This window comes from Bufo gargarizans, chromosome 2 (genome assembly GCF_014858855.1).
Source record: "Bufo gargarizans isolate SCDJY-AF-19 chromosome 2, ASM1485885v1, whole genome shotgun sequence".
NCBI classification, from domain to species: domain Eukaryota; kingdom Metazoa; phylum Chordata; class Amphibia; order Anura; family Bufonidae; genus Bufo; species Bufo gargarizans.
Window position 1 is genome coordinate 62,412,263 of NC_058081.1, and position 20,642 is coordinate 62,432,904.

General features: G+C 43.9%; 1 protein-coding gene across 1 annotated transcript in view; it reads right to left on the reverse strand.

Moving 5' to 3' along the window:
• Nucleotides 1-20,642, reverse strand: part of HTRA4 (HtrA serine peptidase 4) — a 55,344-nt gene that overhangs the window by 17,841 nt on the left and 16,861 nt on the right. Inside the window, exons 3-5 of the mRNA XM_044282983.1 lie at nucleotides 20,374-20,578; nucleotides 19,461-19,655; nucleotides 19,305-19,337 (exon numbers count right to left, since the gene is read on the reverse strand). Of these exons, the coding sequence (XP_044138918.1) occupies nucleotides 19,305-19,337; nucleotides 19,461-19,655; nucleotides 20,374-20,578 (433 nt within the window). The remainder of the gene's footprint in view (nucleotides 1-19,304; nucleotides 19,338-19,460; nucleotides 19,656-20,373; nucleotides 20,579-20,642) is intronic.

Sequence of the window (20,642 nt, forward strand, 5' to 3'; positions counted from 1 at the left end):
GTTTTATGACCACAAGGGTGGCCCTCACTGGACAGATGGTATAAGAGACCAGGAGGACGACTCTAGCATAGAGCATGGCTGGAGTACCCCTCAGCTTCAGGTCTCCAGCGGAAGCTAAATAGCCCAAGCGACCACATCCACTCACACACACAAGGAGGGAGTTAACCCTTGCAACACCAGAGAGGGTAAGAAAGCCACTTAAAGGGAAATGCACACACACTAAACCCCGTGCACACCAAACAGACAAAGTGCACACCTACAAAGACAGGTTGCCAGGTGCAACCGCATGCTTTTGACAGCAAGCCGCCTAGCACTGCGGTACACAACCAACCTAACCGCTGGCAACTGCATGCGGCTCAAAGAGTCACGACCATAGGCCGTGACACATTAGTTATCTCTCTCACACTAGGCACTTAAGCACTGTATTGAAACCACTAAATGTTATGTCTACAAACATACCCTCACTTTCCCTAGCCCTTTTTCATACCCCCCCCCCCTCTTTTTACACTGGTATTACACACGGATATTTGGTTAGCCTCAGTTATGACAGTCTAGAGGTTTTGCATATATGGAAAATGCTTTGTTAACCTCACATTGTCGCCTATGTAGTCCTTACATGACGCAGTAAGTCTACTACTCCAAATACGCAGGGCTGAGCCTTAAACTATATTATGCATAGCCTGTTATTCTGCATTAATGCTCCTTATACCAGATTGTTTGTAACAATATGTTTCACTTTATTTGTATTACCTGTTTTATTACTTTCAATAAAAAGAGAATTGAAAAAAAAACTACCAGTGACATAGACTTCAAGTTTGGAGAAATCAAAGTCCAGTGGCTAAATTAGGATTTTTTAAATCAATTAACTGGAAGGCAGTCTGAATGGTTTTATCTAGACTTGCTGGTAGCCATGCGCTAATATACTAAGCTTAATCCCGGCCAGATGACTACCAATACTCTCTGTAATGGGAGGAAATAGTCTTTATTGTTCAGAAATGGGTTAAGAATTCTTATCATATCACCGCAAGCCCTTTCTGCAGTTTTTTTCTACATCCAGGTACACATTTCTAAATTCTCCCTTTCTCTCTGCTGTATTGATATTTAAAGCGGCTCTGTCACCAGAATCAACCTTATTAAACCAGACATACTGCCTAATAGGGCTTATTGTGCTGATTAAAATGATACCTTTCTTTTGTCTGTATGCTAAACAGCTGCTGAGAAATCAGCGTCTTTATTTACATGCAAATGAGAGGTTCAAGCACCAGGAGGCGGGGCTGAATGCTTGGAGCACTGCTCTGTAACACCCCCTGTGCTCTGCAAGCTCCCCCCTCTACTTGATTGACAGGATTAAGGTACTTTCACACTAGCGTTTTTGCTGGATCCGTCAGGGTCCAGCAAAAACGCTTCCGTTACTGATAATACAACCGTCTGCATCCGTTATGAACGGATCTGGTTGTATTATCTGTAACATAGCAAAGACAGATCCGTCATTAACTCCATTGAAAGTCAGTTTTCTATTGTGGTAGATTGTGGCAGAGAAAACTGATCCGTCCCCATTGACTTGCATTGGGGGTCATGACGGATCCGTCTTGCTCCGCATCCCAGGACAGAAAGAAAAATACAACATGTTACGGTTTGCTCTCCGGTCTGGGAACGCAACTAAATGGAACAGAATGCATTTTGGAACATTCCGTTCTGTTCTGTTCAGTTTTTTACCCATTGACAATGAATGGGGGACAAAACTGAAGCGTTTTTTTCCAGTATTGAGCCGCTATGACAGAACTCAATACCAGAAAACGTAAACGCTAGTGTGAAAGTAGCCTTAGACATCAGCATGCTGAGGGCAGAGCTGTGCCCTAGCATTTCCAATCATATACACTATGTACTATAGCTTCACTACACTGAGATCTGCTTAGAAAGATAATCTACAGATCACTGCTTTATTCACAAGCACAGTATATGATTATAAAGACACCAGTAATGTGTGTTAGCTTCTAGACATAGAAAAACATGCAGCTCTATGTGGTCATGCTATAGCTTTGTAGTAAGTGTATAGTTTTGGATGTAGAGATCCCAGGTTTGAATCCTCTGAGAGACTTCCAGGTTTTTTCTTTAGATATTATTTTACTTCCACATTTAAACCATAATAAAAGTCTATGGGGGTCATTTACAATCAGAAATATGCCTGTACTAGGCGCAGGTTTCGGCGCTAAGGTTATTTACGCCGCAATCTGTGACTTTTCCATGCTCACGCCAGGTCTAAAATAGTGGGTGTGGTGCGGGGAAGGGGACGGGCCTGTTTTAGGTGTAGAAAATGGTCTAAATGTAAGGCAGCAAGGTTGCTGGCTTACATTTACCCTAAGTTCACACCTGAGCGTTTTACAGCGCGTTCCTACGCGCTGTAAAACGCTCAACAAGGAGAAACCAATGCTTCCCTATGGGAATGGTTCTCATCTGGGCGTTTTACAGAGCGTACGTTAGCGCTGTAAAACGCCCGACGCGCAAACAAGTTCTTGAGCTTTTTTGGGGCGTTTTATCGCGCGTTCCCGTACATATATATTCGGGAACGTGCGACAATGGGCGTTCGCTTGTCTCTGTATGCGCGATTGTAAACGCCGGTACAATCGCACATACAGAGCTCTCCTTTCAGAACGCTCAGGTGTGAACCCAGGGTTAGGCCCCATGCACACGGCCGTGTTTCACAGCCGTGTGCGGGCCGTGGAGCCGCGGCCTGGATCCCTCCTGAGAGCAGGAGCGCACGGCGTCACTGGTTGCTATGACACCGTGCGCTCCCTGCTGCCGGCACAGTACAGTAATACACTGGTATAGATCATACCAGTGTATTACTGTACTGTGCCGGCAGCAGGGAGCGCACTGCGTCATAGCAACCAGTGACGCCGTGCGCTCCTGCTCTCAGGAGGGATCCAGGCCGCGGTTCCACGGCCCGCACACGGCTGTGAAACACGGCCGTGTGCATGGGGCCTTAGACCGGCACTGGATACTCTGAAGTTATGGAGAGGCCGGCGTCTCAACCGGTCTTAATAAATGAGCCCCAATATCCATATCAGATTGAAAATAATAATGTTTTTAGGCTTAAAAAGCGAATAAATATTCTGGTTTCTTTATAATCATATATTGTGCCTGTAAATAAAGTAGTAATATGTATATTATTTTCTGATCAGATCTCAGTGTGGTGAAGATATAGTACATAGAGGATATAATATGTAGATGCTAGGACACAGCCCCAACTCAGTCCTACAGACTGCTATGACAATTTCTTTCAGCAGTGGTGTACATAGAGAGGGCCCCATAGCAAGGATCAAACCAGGCCCCCCACACAGGACATTTTTCCACTGCCTCATTTGCTAAAAGTTGTTCCTTTAGAGGGTAGAGTCCTGACCAAGCTTTCACCCTCCAGTAGAAGAGGAGATGATCCCAACAACGACTGGGCCCCCTCTTGCCCTGGGCCCCATAGCAGTCGCCTGGTCTGCCGACTGCCGCTATGGTAGTTATGCCCCTGTCTTTCAGCTACATTGTGGTGCCCTCCAAAAAATATTGCTGCTCCTTGAATGCCCATTTGATAGATAATAACTACCAATTGCCCACATCATTCTTTCAGCCTGAGAAAACTTACTCAAGAAACAAGCACAAGGGCACAGATTGGTCAGTGAGGGTGACCCTTGAGACAAAACTCATCCCACTCCCTCTTCAGGTGCATCAACCTCCACAAAAAAGAGATGTAAAAGGTTGGACTAAACCAAAACTGGAGCTTCCATAAAGGCCTGCTTCAGAGTTTTAAAGGTTGAAACTGCCTCTGGACACCAATTCTGAATATGAGCTCCCTGATGAGATCAGTTAAAGACTTGACCATAGAAGAACAAATTACTAATATTTTCTATAATACAGTAATTGGCAAACCCAAGAAATCTCTGTAAAGCTGTGAGAGAAGTTGGTTGGACCTAGTCAACAATGACTGCCCTGGGCCTTAGCTGGTTCTATTCAGAAAGCATAAGGTGTAACGAACAATGGGTGTGGACTCACTGTACCAACTAAGGCTACTTTCACACTGGCAGTTTGGCTTTTCATTTCTGAGATCCGTTCAGGGCTCTCACACGCGGTCCAAAACGGATCAGTTTTGCCCTAATGCATTCTGAATGGAAAAGGATCCGCTCAGAATGCATTAGTTTGCCTCCGTTCAGTCACCATTCCGCTCTGGAGGCGGACACCAAAACGCTGCTTGCAGACGAAGCTGAACCAAACGGATCCGTACTGACACACAATGTAAGTCAATGGTGACGGATCCGTTTTCTCTGACACAATAGAAAACGGATGCATGCAGTTGTATTATTGTAATGGAAGCGTTTTTGCAGATCCATGACGGATCCGCAAAAAACGCTAATGTGAAAGTAGCCTAACCAGTTTGAGTTTGGTCTAGTGCTTAGAGTGTTATCCTGGTGATCCCCTGGTTTTAACCCTTCAACCCCTTCACAGGAATCTAGCCTTTGCTCTAAGAATAGTCACATTGTAGTTGGCAGCTAACCCACACCAGTGCAAAGGCCGAGATCAGGGCATAGTTTGTCCGTATCTGTGAAACTGGTCCAAGGTCAAGGCAGGCAACAATGGCTATAGTCAGGGAAGGCAGCAGATTATCCGAATCGATGAACAGGCAGAGATACGGTACACGGGCAGAGAAACAGATAAGCACACCTTCACTGGAACACTAACAAGCTAGGAAGCTAATTCTCAGGCAAAGGAGTGTAAAATAGCCCAGAATAAATAGGGAAGGTTAACCATTGCACTTCTACAGAGAAGTTTAACTGAATACTAGCCCCAATACACACAGGGTGAGTGGAGCAACACCTTTGTCTGCCCAGGATAGTGGGGCAGTTACAGACACAGGTCGCCAGTGTAACATGAGGGGTGAGAATGTATCCTCTGAATTTCCTGCACTCAAAAAGCACAAATCAAATTTGGTGTACAAATGATTCTCCCTCAGTCCCTGGAGAACAGATCTCAGTTGCCTGACGTGAAATAGCTAATTAGGGGAGAATACCAGTATATCATGAAGATCAACTACAACAAGTTTACCTGTGACAGACAGAAACAGATTGGTGGGTGTGGACCAATGGACAGTCAGCTGCGGTGCCCTTAATAGGACAGGTTCAAAGTCCTTAATCAAAGTAGAAATAGGTTTAACGGGTGCCGCGCTAATTTGTAAAGCAGTATACAGGATCAAGAACCAGAAAGCAACGTGCCAAATTCGTATGATGCACAAACAAAAAATTCCAAATCCATATACAATAATATACAGGCGGATCTCACACTTCCATATAAACCATGCGAAGATTTTCGGCAACCTATTACTCAGCTGCGCATATATGAAGACAACTGTCTTACGTCTCCCAGTTCACATGCAAAAAAATGGATGTCCGCCTGCAATATACAGTGAAATCTCCCCTTGTGATAACAGTCACACGAAAAGCCTGATCCGAAGACAGTCGGGAATTACCCTAATGAAGGACAGAAAAAGATTGTGCAATACCCTCGGGATTTAAAAGTAGGAATACTTTAATCTACTTACAAAAGGCAAGTTTTCACAAGCATATAAAATACCCGACCCGGGTTTCGCACTTAGCTTCGTCAGGGGCTGTAATCCAAATGCCGCCAAAGGTCAACACATATATAGCAGTCATTGACCTCGGAACAAGTACGGACTTCCGTTTGTCCGGCAAAATATTTAAACATATGTTTTAAAAAATAAATAATAAAATTGCCAACATAAATTCTGATAACACATACATTTAGCAAGATACATTAAAATACAATAAATTACACAAAACTAAAATAGTATTAAACATAGTGGAAAAACTTGCGTTATATAATAAAACATCTAAAAAAATTTTGGATTAAACCATACAGACAGATTTTATGTCCCACTCAATATTATGTCCATTTGGCTGCAATGTATTCATATCATAAATCCATTGCGCCTCCCTTTTATTAATCTGTGTGGCAGGATTACCTCCACGCCAGTGACGTTTCACCAATTCTACACCACAAAACTTTAGACCCGTGGGGTCTTTCTGATGGAACCTCTTATAGTGTGCAGAGACACTGAGTCTCGAGTCCTTTTTTAATATTTTTAATATGTTCGCCAACTCGAACTTTTAACTTTCTCAGTGTTCTTCCAATATACTGGAGACCACACGGACACTCCAGTACATAAATAACTCCCATTGATTCGCATGAGATACTACCACTGATTTTTTTAGAGATAGATTTGGAGGTAGACACAATATCATCTTTTCTGATTATTTTTTTATCTTCTCTTGTGCGATTTCTGCAGCATGGACAGAAGCCGCACCAAGTGAAGCCGTTGCGCAATTTCGGTGCACCAGAAGGCTCTCTCACATAACTGTGCACAATACGGTTTCTAACAGTGGGGGCTCTTTTAAAAATAAAGGGCGGTTTTTGGGGAATAAGTTCACCTATAACTGGATCATTTCGCAAAACCTTCCAGTTATTTTGAATTATTCTTTTAATATGGGGGCAATTAATAGAATAGGTGGTTGAAAAAGCAAACTTATATTTTTCTTGAATCTGTGTTTTATCTTCCGCAGACACTTTCTTTTTAATAGTACCCAAATTTTCCAACTTAATTTCTTCCTTTTGATTCAACAGAACTTCCTTTTTATATCCCTTTTCCACAAATCTATTTACTATGATGTCACTTTGTGCCTCATAATCTTCTATACTGGTACAATTTCTTTTGATACGTTTCAATTGTCCCTTCGGCACATTACAGATCCATGGTTCATGATGGCAACTGTTTCTTTCAATATAACCATTGCGGTCAGTAGGTTTAAAATAAGTGACAGTTTTTATCTTTTTTTCATCTACCCTGATCTCCAGATCTAAAAAATGTATAGTATTTTTACTAACATTGTGGGTAAAATGAATATTCCACTTATTTGCATTAATTTGAGAAATAAACCTCATTAACCCTATCTCCGTTCCATACCAAATGCCGATGCAGTCATCTATATATCTTCTCCAGAGTTGGAGGCTACCACCCTCCATCTCAACTTTAATAATCGGGTCTATATTAGACTGTTCCCAGTAGGACATGAACAGATTGGCGAAGCTGGGTGCGAATTTCGCACCCATCGCCACGCCCGACACCTGGAGAAAATAACTATCAGCATACCAAAAATAATTTATGTCCGAGGCAGTACTGTATGCAATCCATAATGAAAATTTTTTGCTCATTACACATTTGAACATCTCTATTCAAATAAAATCTTATCGCCTCCATGCCTATATCATTTGGTATAATTGTGTAAAGTGAGGTGACATCTAATGTCATCAAAATAGCATTTTCGGGTAAATCATTTATTTCTCTCAAAGCCTCAAGGATATGCCCTGTATCCCGTAGGTATGATGGTGTAATAATCACATATTTTTGTAAAAAAATGTCTATATACTCGGATACACGGCTAGTTATTGAGTCAATCCCTGAGACAATGGGTCGCCCTGGGGGGCGTTCTGCATTCTTATGAATCTTAGGTAAATAATATATAGTCTGAGTTTTTGGGTACAGGTTATTTAAATACTGATATTCTTTCTCATTCAGCACTTTTTGCATTAGACCCCTATCTAACAAAACTTTAAGTGTTTTTTATATTCAAATATGGGATCCCTTTTCAATTTTCTATATGTAGTAGTGTCGCTAAGAATTCTCTGCATTTCCGTGTTGTAGTCCTCATGGTTTAAAACAACTACACCTCCACCTTTATCTGCTGGTTTTATAATTATTTTATCATTCTTTTCCAGAGTTTTTAACGCCTCCTTTTCATTTTTAGTTAAATTATTCTTTTTTAAACCTCCTATATCTAATTGATCTAGCCCTTTGAGAACCCCACGTTTAAAAGCTTCTATACACTCATTTTCCTTATTATCTGGGAAAAAAGTGGATTTATTTCGCAGATGCGTGTATATTTTGGTATCTTGCGCATTGGAAGTTTTTATTGGATTCTTTTTCAAATATTTACATATATTTAATTTCCTTATGAATCTATGCACATCCAAATATGTTTCAAATTTATTTCCTCTATATATTGGGGCAAATTTAAGACCCTTATTAAGCACAGAAAGTTCATCTGGAGTCAAACTATGTGTGCTTAAATTATATATGCCTATGGAATCCCTCTGCCTTTCTTCGCAGTTTACCTGTGAATTTGAATCAAATTCTGAAAACAGCAGTGGCATTACTCAACCCAAATGCCATTACCAAATACTCATAGTGACCCTCGGGGACATTAAATGCCACCTTCCACTCATCTTCTTACCAGTTATGAACAATGCAATGAGTGGAAGAGGATATTGATTTTTAATGGTCATTTTATTCAGTTCATGATAAACAGTACAGGGTCTTAAACCACCCTGTTTATTCCTCAGAAAGAAAAATCCAGCATCCACCAGTGAAACAGAAGGTCTAATGTGGCCCTTACAAAGACTATCCTAGATATAATCTTTCATGGCTGCTTTTCAGGACCAGAGAGATTATAAATTCATCTCTTAAAAACTTGGAGTCTGGGAAAAGCACAATAGCACAATCATAAGCTCAGTGAGAAGGAAGTGTCTCACAACCTGACTCATAGAATACATCTGCAAAATCCTGAATCAGATAGAGATGGGCTGTGAGAAGAAGTAATAGAAATGGAGAGAAACATACAAGATTCAAAAGCTTTGGAACTCCATCTAACCATGCCATGCCCCCCTTCTTCCAGTTGTGGAAACATAACCAAGGGAATTCCAAAATCAGTTCTGTAGGCAAATTATCAAAGAAGGAAATTAATTAAAATGAATAGACCTCACAACTATGGCTACCAGCAGGGTAGTAAACTTAACAGGACCCTGAGACAAAAGGCATACCACTGTTGTTATACAGACTGGGCTGGAAAGCTGTCGCAACAGAATTGAACATTTTTGGGCAGCCTGAGAACCTAAAAAATTAGCTGCAGACTTACAATTCATTAAGGCTTGAGCTGAAACCACACTTTCTTTAAAGGAAATAGAGACAGGCAAAAATACTCGCTTAGAAATAATAGGAATAACTGGCCACCTATGTGGTCTTACCGGGAACAGCTTTGCTGCTGCCGTTTTCCGGCTTGGAACGCTTGGGGCAATTTCTGAGCAAATGGCCAGCATCTGCACTCTAGAAGCACAATCCCTAATATTTCAATTAGGTTCTATGATCCCGAGAAGACATAGTGAATCCTAAATTCATGGGCTTGTAGGATGATAATGGGCAGGTCTCGGGTTTACGTAAGGTGGCTGGCAAGGCAGAACATTCTTTTTTGTGCTCTCTCTTTAATATTAGTCAAGTCTAATGGCTAAATTCATGACCTCCTCCAAGGACAGTCTGCATGTAGTTAACCACAATATATTTTAAACAATCTGACAAACCCTGATGAAGAAAGAGTAGCTTAGCTTCTGCCACTGCCCTGCATTGTAATTCGGCATATAAAAGGTCTAAGGCTGCAAAAAATTACTCTACAGGTGATAGATAGTTCAGGGGCTTTGGAATCCAAGGAGAATGATCAGGCTTTTGAATCTCCCTGCAGAAGAGACATGATGAGACCCACCTGATGCTCTTCAGTATTAGATGCGTGTGGCCTCAAAAATAAAATATAACTTGCAACTCTCCTGGAAGGTGACAATTTTCTGTTGCCAAGGAACCTGTCTGGAAGATTTATCTTAGACCTTTGGCAAATTTGTAGGAAAAAGTGATGCATCTGTACTTCAGGCAAGTGCAGCCTTCTGATGTTGAAGCCTCCCTGCCAGATCTTGGAACAGCTGCATCAGACCCTGCATTTGTTCCACAGGATGCTACATCTGCTCCATAAAAAACTTTATTTTAGGCATGTGATTATGTTATGCATGCAGAGGTGAAAAAGGAATACCGGGTCACCCTCTGAAACCACTACTACCCATCTTCCTTCACCACTCCAGTTAGTAGATTTAAAGCTACCCCTAGGTATTCACCAGAGCCCGCTGTGAAGCTGGTTGGACATGGCTGCTAGGGACCCAGGTAATTTTGCAGAGCTCACAGGTAGCAGACCAATCAGATGTAGAAAGAAAGTCATAAGCAGGAAGGGCTGGTAAAGCCAAAACAATAGACAAGGGGTTAATTCAGAAACAAGCCAAGGGTTATTAGTATCTGATCATGGGGGTCAGACACCTGGGACCCCTGCCGATTAGCTGTTTGAGAAGGCACTGGTGCTCGCTGTAGCGCTGATGCCTTCTTTTAGCTTTCCCTAGGCCAGGTGATGTCATGTTCATCAGTCTCATTGCCTAGGCTCAGTTCATCCCTATTGAAGTGAATGGGGCTGAGCTGTGATACCAAGCACAGTCACTAAACAATATATGACGCTGAGCTCGGTGAGAAGGGAGAAGGCCAAGGCGCTCACAGGAGCACTGTTGCCTTCTTAAACAGCTGATCGGCGGGGGTCTCAGGTGGTGTCAGACCCCCACAACCCCCTATCAGATACTGATAACCTTTCCAGAGAATAGGTCAGTGAGTGAAGTTTTAAATTAATTTGTCATGAATCACTATGTTAAAACCCCATTCAGACTATCAATCAATAGGACCATTTTTAATGACCGCTTAGGCAGAAGTGCACCCGTCTAACGGCCATTAAAAACGGTAATACGCTAGTGCAATATGACCTTTTGGGTTTAAAAAAATCCACTTGCTCATACAGAGGCAGTCCATTTCTCTCTTGATTGAAAAAGACCTGTCGAAGGACCTGCGCTGAGTGTGATGACGGCACTGCGCGCTTCCAGCATGATCGCGTGGTGACGTCATCACTGATGATGCCAGCAAGGGATCAGGCACGAGTAAGTGGATGAGTTGAGTATCCCCCCCCCCCTCGTACTTTCTAAGACAAAACCAGCCGCCATTTTAGGAAAAATGTTTCACTTCGTTTAGAATCAAATTTTTCCTAAAATTTTGACCGAATTCCACTTTGGATGCTGAGCTTCGCTCAGCACTAGTCATCAGTACATAAGTCTTGGAAAACCCTTTTAATCCAGAAACAAGCCAAGCAGTCAAGACAAGAGAACCATAAGAAGTCTCCATACATGAAGCATTGCCTGTACCTCAGTCACACACATTCTTCCTTCCCTTCTGCATTCATCTAGCACTAGAGGTGGAAAAGCTGGCTTGACAAGTTACATTAATATTACTATGTGACATGTAGCAAGCACCTGGGATAAAATGTACAAGAAGGGACATGAGGTCTAGCAGTTATCTATCATGGGAAATGTTTGACACAACAAGTGCAGTCACCGCAGATAAATCTACTATTTTGTGGTGGATCTGCTGCTGTACATATAACCCTGCCGTATGGAGGCCGTCAGCAGTCTTATGCCCCAGGGCTCTATTACAGATTTAATAGCTATAGGATAAGTGATGTGTCATGAAAATTGTCTTAATCCCCTCACTACACACTAAACACATCATTGTAGCCAAAATGCACAATGTTCTGACCATGGATAGTCCAGTCCTCATCATTCAATTTCTACCTTCTCCTCCATTACTGCTCTACAGTGCCATCTCACAACCTATCCCATCCAACATTTATGGCTTTTAGATATTGATTGATGTTTTATCATCGGAGGTTTAAGTCTAGGAGATGTAGTGCCTCCTGAAGTTCTCTTTCATTTCTGTAGCCAACATAGTGCCATTCATATCCATGTGGCTGTACTTGGTATTGTACCTCAACCTTATCAAGTAAATGGTGGATTTACATATCAGTGTGGCAAGAGAGACCCCGTGATAGGAATTGAGTACTCTACAGCACTCCAGAGAGTACCATGATCCCTTCTTTCTGCTCATTTCTTGTAGTTCTGTGTATTAGGCCTTTCACACATCAGTGAATCATGGATGTTCGCTGTCCGTGGTCTCCACAGCACACCAAACTATTGTCTTGAATGTGTGTATTCAAGCATTAGTGGTTTTCTACTCACCATGGGTCTGTGGTGACGCCAAGGAAGTATGTCCTATTTTTGTCCATGATTATGGATCCCTTACACACATTATAGTCTATGGGCCTGTGATAACTGTGTCTGTGATTGTTGCTAGTATATGCTCTGGAAATTAATTTTTAGCCTAGCAGTGTATGTGAGATACGGATGACACGCGGAGGCCAAAAAACAGACACATGGACCAAACATGGATTCTTTACAGACATCTTCTCAGATGAACCACTGACCATCTTGTCATGGATGTCATCATGGATGTGTGAATGAGACCTCAGACCCCAACCAATCACACTTTATAGGCAATCCTTAGCCCCCAAGAACGCTTTCTCCCCGACAATCGCCTACTGTATTGACCCGTGTAAAGGGACCTTTAGATAATTAGCCAGTCCTGCCAAAATTGGTGGGTTCAGTCGACATTCCTGAATTGTGTATGGCCACCTTTTGCTTTCTAGCTGAAACAACACCATAAACATCTATGTGCCAATCAGAAGCTGGATACAAAAGGTGACTGAATATTCCTAGATTTTGAAAAGTACTAGTCAGGGACTCCAACCCTGCCACTTCTGTTCCATTGCTTCCTGGTCACCACTGGTCTCCACTTCCTGGTTCCTCTTGACACACAGGAAATGATCGCTCAGCCAATCAGGCTGAGACATGCCACCACAGCAGTCAGTGATTGGCAGAGAGGTCATTTTTAGAGATGAGCGAATTTTCAAAAATTTTATTCGGCCAGCTTGCAGAATTTTTCGGAAAAATTCGGTTCGATCTGAATTTATTCACGGCGAATCGCGTTAAAAAACGGCTATTTCCTGGCTGCAGAGAGCCTTTATAGTGGTGTAAAACACTGTGTCTTGTAGTAACACGCATAGGGAGTCTGCTGTGGTAGTGAAATAATACTGTGAGTCAGTATGACATGCAGATGACAGGCGTCGCTCTTAGAATCACTGCACACTTCACTCATTAGGGCAGTCACGGACCCATAACTGACCAAATAACTCAAGTGTGAACTCAGCCTTACAGGTCGTTGTTAGCGCCAAGAAGAAGCGCACTCCTTTTACACCGTCGTCAGCTGATTCCACATAGATGTCTACAGAACCTGTTCTATTAAACGCTTATACAAGTAGAGCCCCCGACAGAGTGAAGAGGGTGTCAGCAGTAAGTTTGTGTTGACGTCACTGATTAGTTTGCCCTTCCTCTGATCCATCAAAACAATAACCCCAAAAAACGGATCCTGTCTGTGGAGCATCCGCCTTCACTCTGTCAGCATTTGGTCAGTAATCCATCAGTATTGCTAATGCCAAAAAAAAAAAAACAGGAGTGGATCCAAAACAGAGATAACAGAGTCAACCAGCTGGGTTGCTGGTCAAGACACGACTGCTAGATGACACTGGGAGCTCAGGCCTCTCACTGCGACCTCTGCCTGCGCCAGAAACATTTAGGCCTCTGCCCATCCCCTGTGCAGGGTCTGGCACTTCTCTGTCTGACATACTGTTAGATCACATAAATAAATTAAAAGGAAATTAAAACACCCTAAAAAAAAGTCTGTAATTTTCTCACTTCACTGCACAACGGCTAATAAGCCCTTTTTTTCCCACTAATACACGCCACAAAAGGCTTTAGAACATATAACTGCACCGCTGAATGGGAAATATATTTTACTTTTGCCACTAATACACGACAAAAAGGGCTGTAATTTTCACACTTTACCACACAACAGCTAATAAGCCCTTTTTCCCACTAATACAAGCCAAAAAATGCTTTAGAACATATAACTGCACCGCACTAGGGCAAAAAAGACGTAGAAATATTTCCTTGTAATAAACCCTGTTAATGCCTGTTTCAAACAGCACTTGCACCCCAATAACAAGAACGGTTTGCTGGAATTACAGAGCTGTATAATGGCAATTTGGGTCCCCAGTCAGTGCAGCAAGGTGTAATAGGATTGTTCCCACTGAACCCTGTTCAACATAAATATTGCAGAATGATTCCTCCCTTACCTTTCCCTACACCTTGAATAATCTTTCCCTGCACTTGTAAATCTTTTTTTTTTTAGCACAATTAAGTTTTTTCCAACACTGTCACTAGCGCCTGCTGACATCTCTGTACAATGGTAAATGGCAGAATCTGAGATGGCTGAGGCTATTTGTAGAGCTGTGACATCACAGGGCTGGCTAGCTGCTGATTGGCTGCATGCATGCATTATGGGGGATCCCACCTTCCCAGAGTTCCTTGCTCCATGTCCTCACACGTGCAGCAGCCATTTTAGGAAAAAATGTGATTCGTTACCACGAATCGCGTGGAAATTCGGATTTGGTGAAAATCTAATTTTTCCGGAAATTCTGGTTGAATTCCACTTCGTCAACTTTGATTTGCTCATCTCTAGTGGCAGCAGCATCAGGAGGCCACAGAGTGGCACAATGACAGAGTGTGGAGGTGGCTGCAGCAGCAGCATCAAGAGGAGGCCACAGGGTGGCACAATGACAGTGTGGAGGTGGTGGCAGCATGAGGAGACCACAGAGTGGCACAATGAGGTGGCTGCAGCAGCAGCAGCAGCATCAGGAGGAGGCCACAGAATGAAACAATGACAGTGTGGTGGTGGCAGCAGCATTAGGAGGAGGCCACAGGGTGGCACAATGACAGTGTGGAGGTGGCAGCAGCAGCAGCATTAGAAGGAGTGGCACAATAACAGTTCGGAGGTGGCATCAGGAGGAGGCCACAGGGTGGCACAATAAGGAGGAGGCCACAATGAGGAGGAGTCCACCATGACAGAGTGTGGCAGCATGAGGAGACCACAGAGTGGCACAATAAGGTGGCTGCACTAGCAGCATCAGGAGGAGGCCACAGAGTGGCACAATGACAGTGTGGAGATGGCAGCAGCATTAGGAGGAGGCCACAGGGTGGCACAATGACAGAGTGTGGAGGTGGCAGCAGCAGCATCAGGAGGAGGCCACAAGGTGGCACAATGAGGAGGAGGCCACAATGAGGAGGAAGCCTCCATGACAGAGTGTGGCAGCATGAGGAGACCAGAGAGTGGCACAATGAGGTGGCTGCAGCAGCATCATCAGAAGGAGGCCACAGAGTGGCACAATGACAGTGTGGAGGTGGCAGCAGCAGCATTAGGGGGAGGCCACAGGGTGGCACAATGACAGAGTGTGGAGGTGGCAACAGCAGCATCAGGTGGAGGCCACAGGGTGGCACAATGATAGTGTGTAGGTGGCGGCAGAAACATGATAAGGCCACAGAGTGGCATCATGATTGAGAGTGGCAGCATGAGAAGACCACAGAGTGGCACAATGAGGTGGCTGCAGCAGCAGCATCAGGAGGACGCAGCGCCAACACCATGTTGTTGGTCACCATGGTTTCGATTTTAAATTGTCACGGAGAAAGCCAGGATTCGATTTCTTGATGAAGGACATGGAGCAGTTCCTCCCCTGTGTGACTCTGTTACCCCAGGCAAACGAGGTGCAGAACACCGTGACACCGCCATGCCCTGCACATGTGGTATGCTGGAGGGGTACTGTGAATTGTCTCTGCAGTGGAGGCTGAGGACACGGTGGAGGATGAGGAGGCAGAGGTGGACATTGTCGCAGGACCAACGGCATGAGAACCTTGAGGCAGAAGTGGCATCTCCTGGCCAAGCTGCTGGTATGGCTGTGCAGGAACCACACTTACCCAGTGGGCCGTAAAGGACATGTATTGTCCCTGACCGTAGTTAAAGCTCCACACGTCGGCGATGCCGTGCACTTTGGCAGACACCGACAGGCTCACATTTTCTGTTCTACATGTGTTTGCAGGGCTAGTACTGCCTTTTTGGCAAAGAAATGACTGGCTTGGGACTCTCCACCTCAGCTCGGCACAAGACATCAGTTCTCTGAAAGGTGCAGAGTTCACCACTTGGAAAAGGAGGGACTGCAGCACCAGCTTTGGTGATCAATTGCTGATGGAATCACTGACGAGGAGGAGGAGCCTTGACTGCCTGAAATCGGGTGCGTGCCACTGGGTGATGCAGCGGTTGCTGTGGCAGGCTGGACCACCACATCGGAGCCACGGTTCTCCCAGGCCACTTTATGGTGACACTGCATACAGTATGTTGACGCAGGGCCGTGGTGCCAACATGGCCTCACTTCACCTTCTGCCCACAGATTCTACAAATGGCCATGTTCACCTCCTCCGGCAGCTTAACAAAAAAATTGCCACATCGCCGAGTAGGTGATTTTACCCCCAACACTCCGCACTGACTGACTGCTACCGCCGCTGCTTCCGTGAACCCCTGCACCACTACTTTCCGGGCAGGTAGGCTCCTGTGAAGTGGGTGGTCTACTACGGACATGTTTGGCTCCTGACCTCCCACTGCTGCCACCCTGCTGACTCCTAACCACGCTAGCGACTTGCTGGTGCCGCCGCTGCCTCACAGGCAAGCTGCCACCCTCTTCTCCCAATGATGATGATGAAACCCCTAATTCACCCGGCTCCCAAGTGCAATCAGCTACATCATCATCATCGAGTACTGTCTGCACGTCACTGATGTCCTCCTCAACAGTCTCTGGGTATGGAGCCTGACCACTCGCAACACCAGCTCCCACGCCACTCTCCTCATCACTACTTGCCCACCTACTGGAGGAAGCGGTGGATGTCTCCTCCACATCTTGGCTGGCCAGTAGCTGCTGACTGCCCTCTAGTAGCTAGCGCTGTATATCTGAGCTGAGCCCACAGCATATAATACTTGTCTGGCTGAGTGAACAGAAAAGGACAGAGGCAGGTTGAGGACAGGTGAGGGCACAGGGCCTGCTCCCGGACAATGCCATCTAAGGGTTGTGTCTGACGAACCTACCAACTCTGGGCGGGGGGTGTAATGATGTCACTTGGGACAAAGCGGATGACCGAGTCAACCATTCAAGAACTGCTGGGCTGCTGGCCGAGACACGACTGCTAGATGACACCGGGAGCTCAGGCCTCTCGCTGCGACTCCTGCTGCTATGTCCCCTTACTCTGCTGCGACCTGTGCCTGCGCCAGAAACATTTAGGCCTCTGCCACTCCCCTGTGCAGGGCCTGGCACTTCTCTGTCTGACATACTGTTAGAGCAAATAAATAAATAAAATAGAAATTAAAACACCCCAAAAAAGTCTGTAATTTTCTCACTTCACCACACAACGACTAATAAGCCCTTTTTTTCCCACCAATACACGCCAAAGAAGGCTTTAGAACATATAACTGAACGGCAAATAATATATCTTTTTTGCCACTAATACACGCCAAAAGGGGTTTTAAAACATATAACTGCACCGCTGAACGACAAATATATATTTTTTTGCCACTAATACATGACAAAAAGGGCTGTAATTTTCGCACTTCACCACACAACGGCTAATAAGCCCTTTTTTCCCACAAATACAAGCCAAAAAATGCTTTAGAACATATAACTGCACCGCACAAGGGCCAATAAGACATAGAAATATTTCCTTGTAATAAACCCTGTTAATGCCTGTTTCAAACAACACTTGCACCCCAATAGCAAGAACAGTTTTCTGGAATTACAGAGCTGTATAATGGCAATTTGGATCCCCAGTCATTGCAGCAAGGTGTAATAGGATTGTTCCTATTACCCAGGCTGTAACCTCCCCTACTGAACCCTGTTCTGCTTCAATACTGTGGAACGATTCCTCCCTCTCCTTTCCCTGCACTTCTATTCAGCAAAATAAAAGTTTAAAAGTCTTTTCTAGCACTGTCCCTAGCGCCTGCTGACATCTCTCCTGCACTAAGTACGCTGGTGAGTGGCTGAATCCAAGATGGCTGAGGCTATTTATAGGGCTGTGACATCACAGGGGCTGGCTGGCTGCTGATTGGCTGCATGCATGGCATTGTGGGTGATCCCTTGTTCCCAGAGTTCTTTGCTCCATGTCCTAACACGTGCAGCAGCCATTTTAGGAAAAAATGCGATTCATTACCACGAAGCGTGAGGAAGTTTAGATTCGGTGCATATCGAATTTTTCCTGAAATTCGGATCGAATTCCACTTTGTCAACTTCGGTTCGCTCATCTCTAGTCATTTTCTATGTGTTGAGAGGGATGAGAAGGATAGCCATTGGCTCAACGAGACTCCACGACAACTGTCCCCTAAAGGCAGAGCCACCATGTTAGATTAGATTGCGCACCTTATGTCACTGGCTGGACTGGCACAGCACATTACCTGTCCATGGTGCTGAAGACAACATCTTATTTTGTTGTATACTTCTCTGTTCCAACATATCTTATTATAAGAGATACAATATCTCAAATATGTCACCGAAGAATATATTGTAACTTCTGTTAGATTGTATATAGCCATGGTATTATGGGATGTTAGGTACCAGAGCGGCTGTCCGCGGTCAAGATGGTGGACTAAAGCTAAATTAGTGCTCCAGAGAAACCCTAACGATCATCATTAATCCATGAGAGAATCTGGCAGCAGGTATTCTGTTTCTCTGCAGCAAAACCACAGGAAAAATAAAAGATTACACCGTAATCGATAAAAAAAACAATGTCCATGTCAGTGGTGCTCCTGGAGACAAACCATGCAGCTTCTATGGCGCACGGAGTGAGACAGAGACGGCGATTAACTCCATCTCTTGCCTCCAGACGTGAAACCACTGCATATTCCTGTAGCTGCCACTAGAGGGAGCTCAGTACATATAGATTTTTCCAGCTTCCATTAGGTGCAATGGTAACTGTATAAATTCCTATGCACTGAGCTCTCATTAGTGGTGGCTGCAAAAAGAACATTTTTATAATACACTGTGATGGGGAAGAAGAACTTTTATAGCTTTATACCAGATAGTTATTAATATATTTATGCCAGTTGTCTGGTGTAAATACATACAGAAATATGAAGTTCTAAATGAGTGCCTATATTGATGAAGCACCTGATCCACATTGTGCTGACATAGAAGTTGGGTAAAATGGGTGAAGTACAGCACGACTGTTTTGTATTTAAAAATCCCTCCATTTAAATTTGACAGAAATCTCACAGGGAGGGGATCCATGATATCTATGTACGCCACTGGTCCATGCTATGCATGCATGTGCTGGGTCCTCCAAAGTCAATAACAAGCTTTTCAGCTGCTCTCTGCTGTTCTCTGAACCAGATAATCCTTTAAGTTACTCCAACAGAAAAATATTGTAAGGAGAGTCTTCTGATGGTAAAGTCACATTGACAATATTAAGCAAAATGTAAAATATATCAATGCACATTTAAAAAAAAGTTCCTAGTAAATACTTACCAGATTCACCAAAGGTCCTCCAGAATTTCCATACTAAAACAAAAAAGAAAGAAATGATAAAGAGTATTAATGAAGCACAGTACCATCAAGTATAAACCTTTACATCTGAGTTCTGATTTCCTACATATAGCACAGCATGTAAAGCTGGAGACTCACATTAATGATGGCGTCTGTCTGGATGTAATCCATGTCAGAATCCTTCAGACCTAGCTCCTTCCCTCCTCGTTGGGTTGTGCTGATAATACCGGTGGTGACGGTGTTCTGTAGAGAGAATGGGCTGCCCAAAGCCACCACAAATTCTCCGGGTCGTAAGTCAGATGATCGGCCCAGCATGAGAACTGGAAGAGGTGCCTATAAACGAGATTTTACATTTGCAGTTGGGCTTGAATGGCCCATCGTGAGGTACTGATGGGCTGCTGTGCCTGAGCCCAAAGACTCCTTGCTCTGCCAGATGGTGGAGGCCCTTGGGGTTCCAACATTGATGGCCTATATCCTAAGTTACTATTAACGAGGAGACATCTTATATTCATTAACATTAAGAACTCTATGGGAAGGTACATATCAATAAATAAGTTCATTGAGACAATGGCCCACCACCTTCCCAGCCCCTAGTGGGTTGCTGGCACTAGAAGGGTAAGAAGTTCATAATACAATCCAATATAGGAAAAAACTACTGGCCTTTTGCATTATAAAAGCTCTGCTTGGGGTGAGTTGACACTTCAGGTATTTGGTCAGTTATTTCCATCAATTATTGTGCGCCAAAGCCATATCTGGGTCAAAAACACAGAACATTTCCAAACCTTCCCATTATAGTTTATCTCTGAGTAGGCTTCACTGCTGGTTTTGGTTCGCAATATCTGATGAAAATAACTGACCAAATAACTGAAGTGTGAACTCAGCCTATGCTATTAAGGGATGTGTCTGATAGCAAGCTTGCCGACTGTTTCTAGTGACAACCAGCAGAATTATGAATGTAGCTCTGGAGAAGTATACAAGCTCAAACACAAGATCAGTCCCATATAAGTAATGTAATATATCTACAAAGTGATTCAAATGGTTATGTACTTACATCAGGGTCAATCTTAATTAGTGCTATATCCAACTTCTGGTCAATGTCCTTGATCTTGGCATCATAATGAGCCCCATCTTTTACTTCTACTTTAATCCTCTGCTTGTTAGTAAGGACATGGGCATTTGTCACAATGAGTCCATCTTCAGACACAATAAATCCTGAGCCACTGGAAACAGGCATCTCCTGGCCAGTGAATGGTGACCTGCAGAAAGAAAACACTGGCTTGGATTACCACTACTACTACAGACTATTATCCTAATACCAGT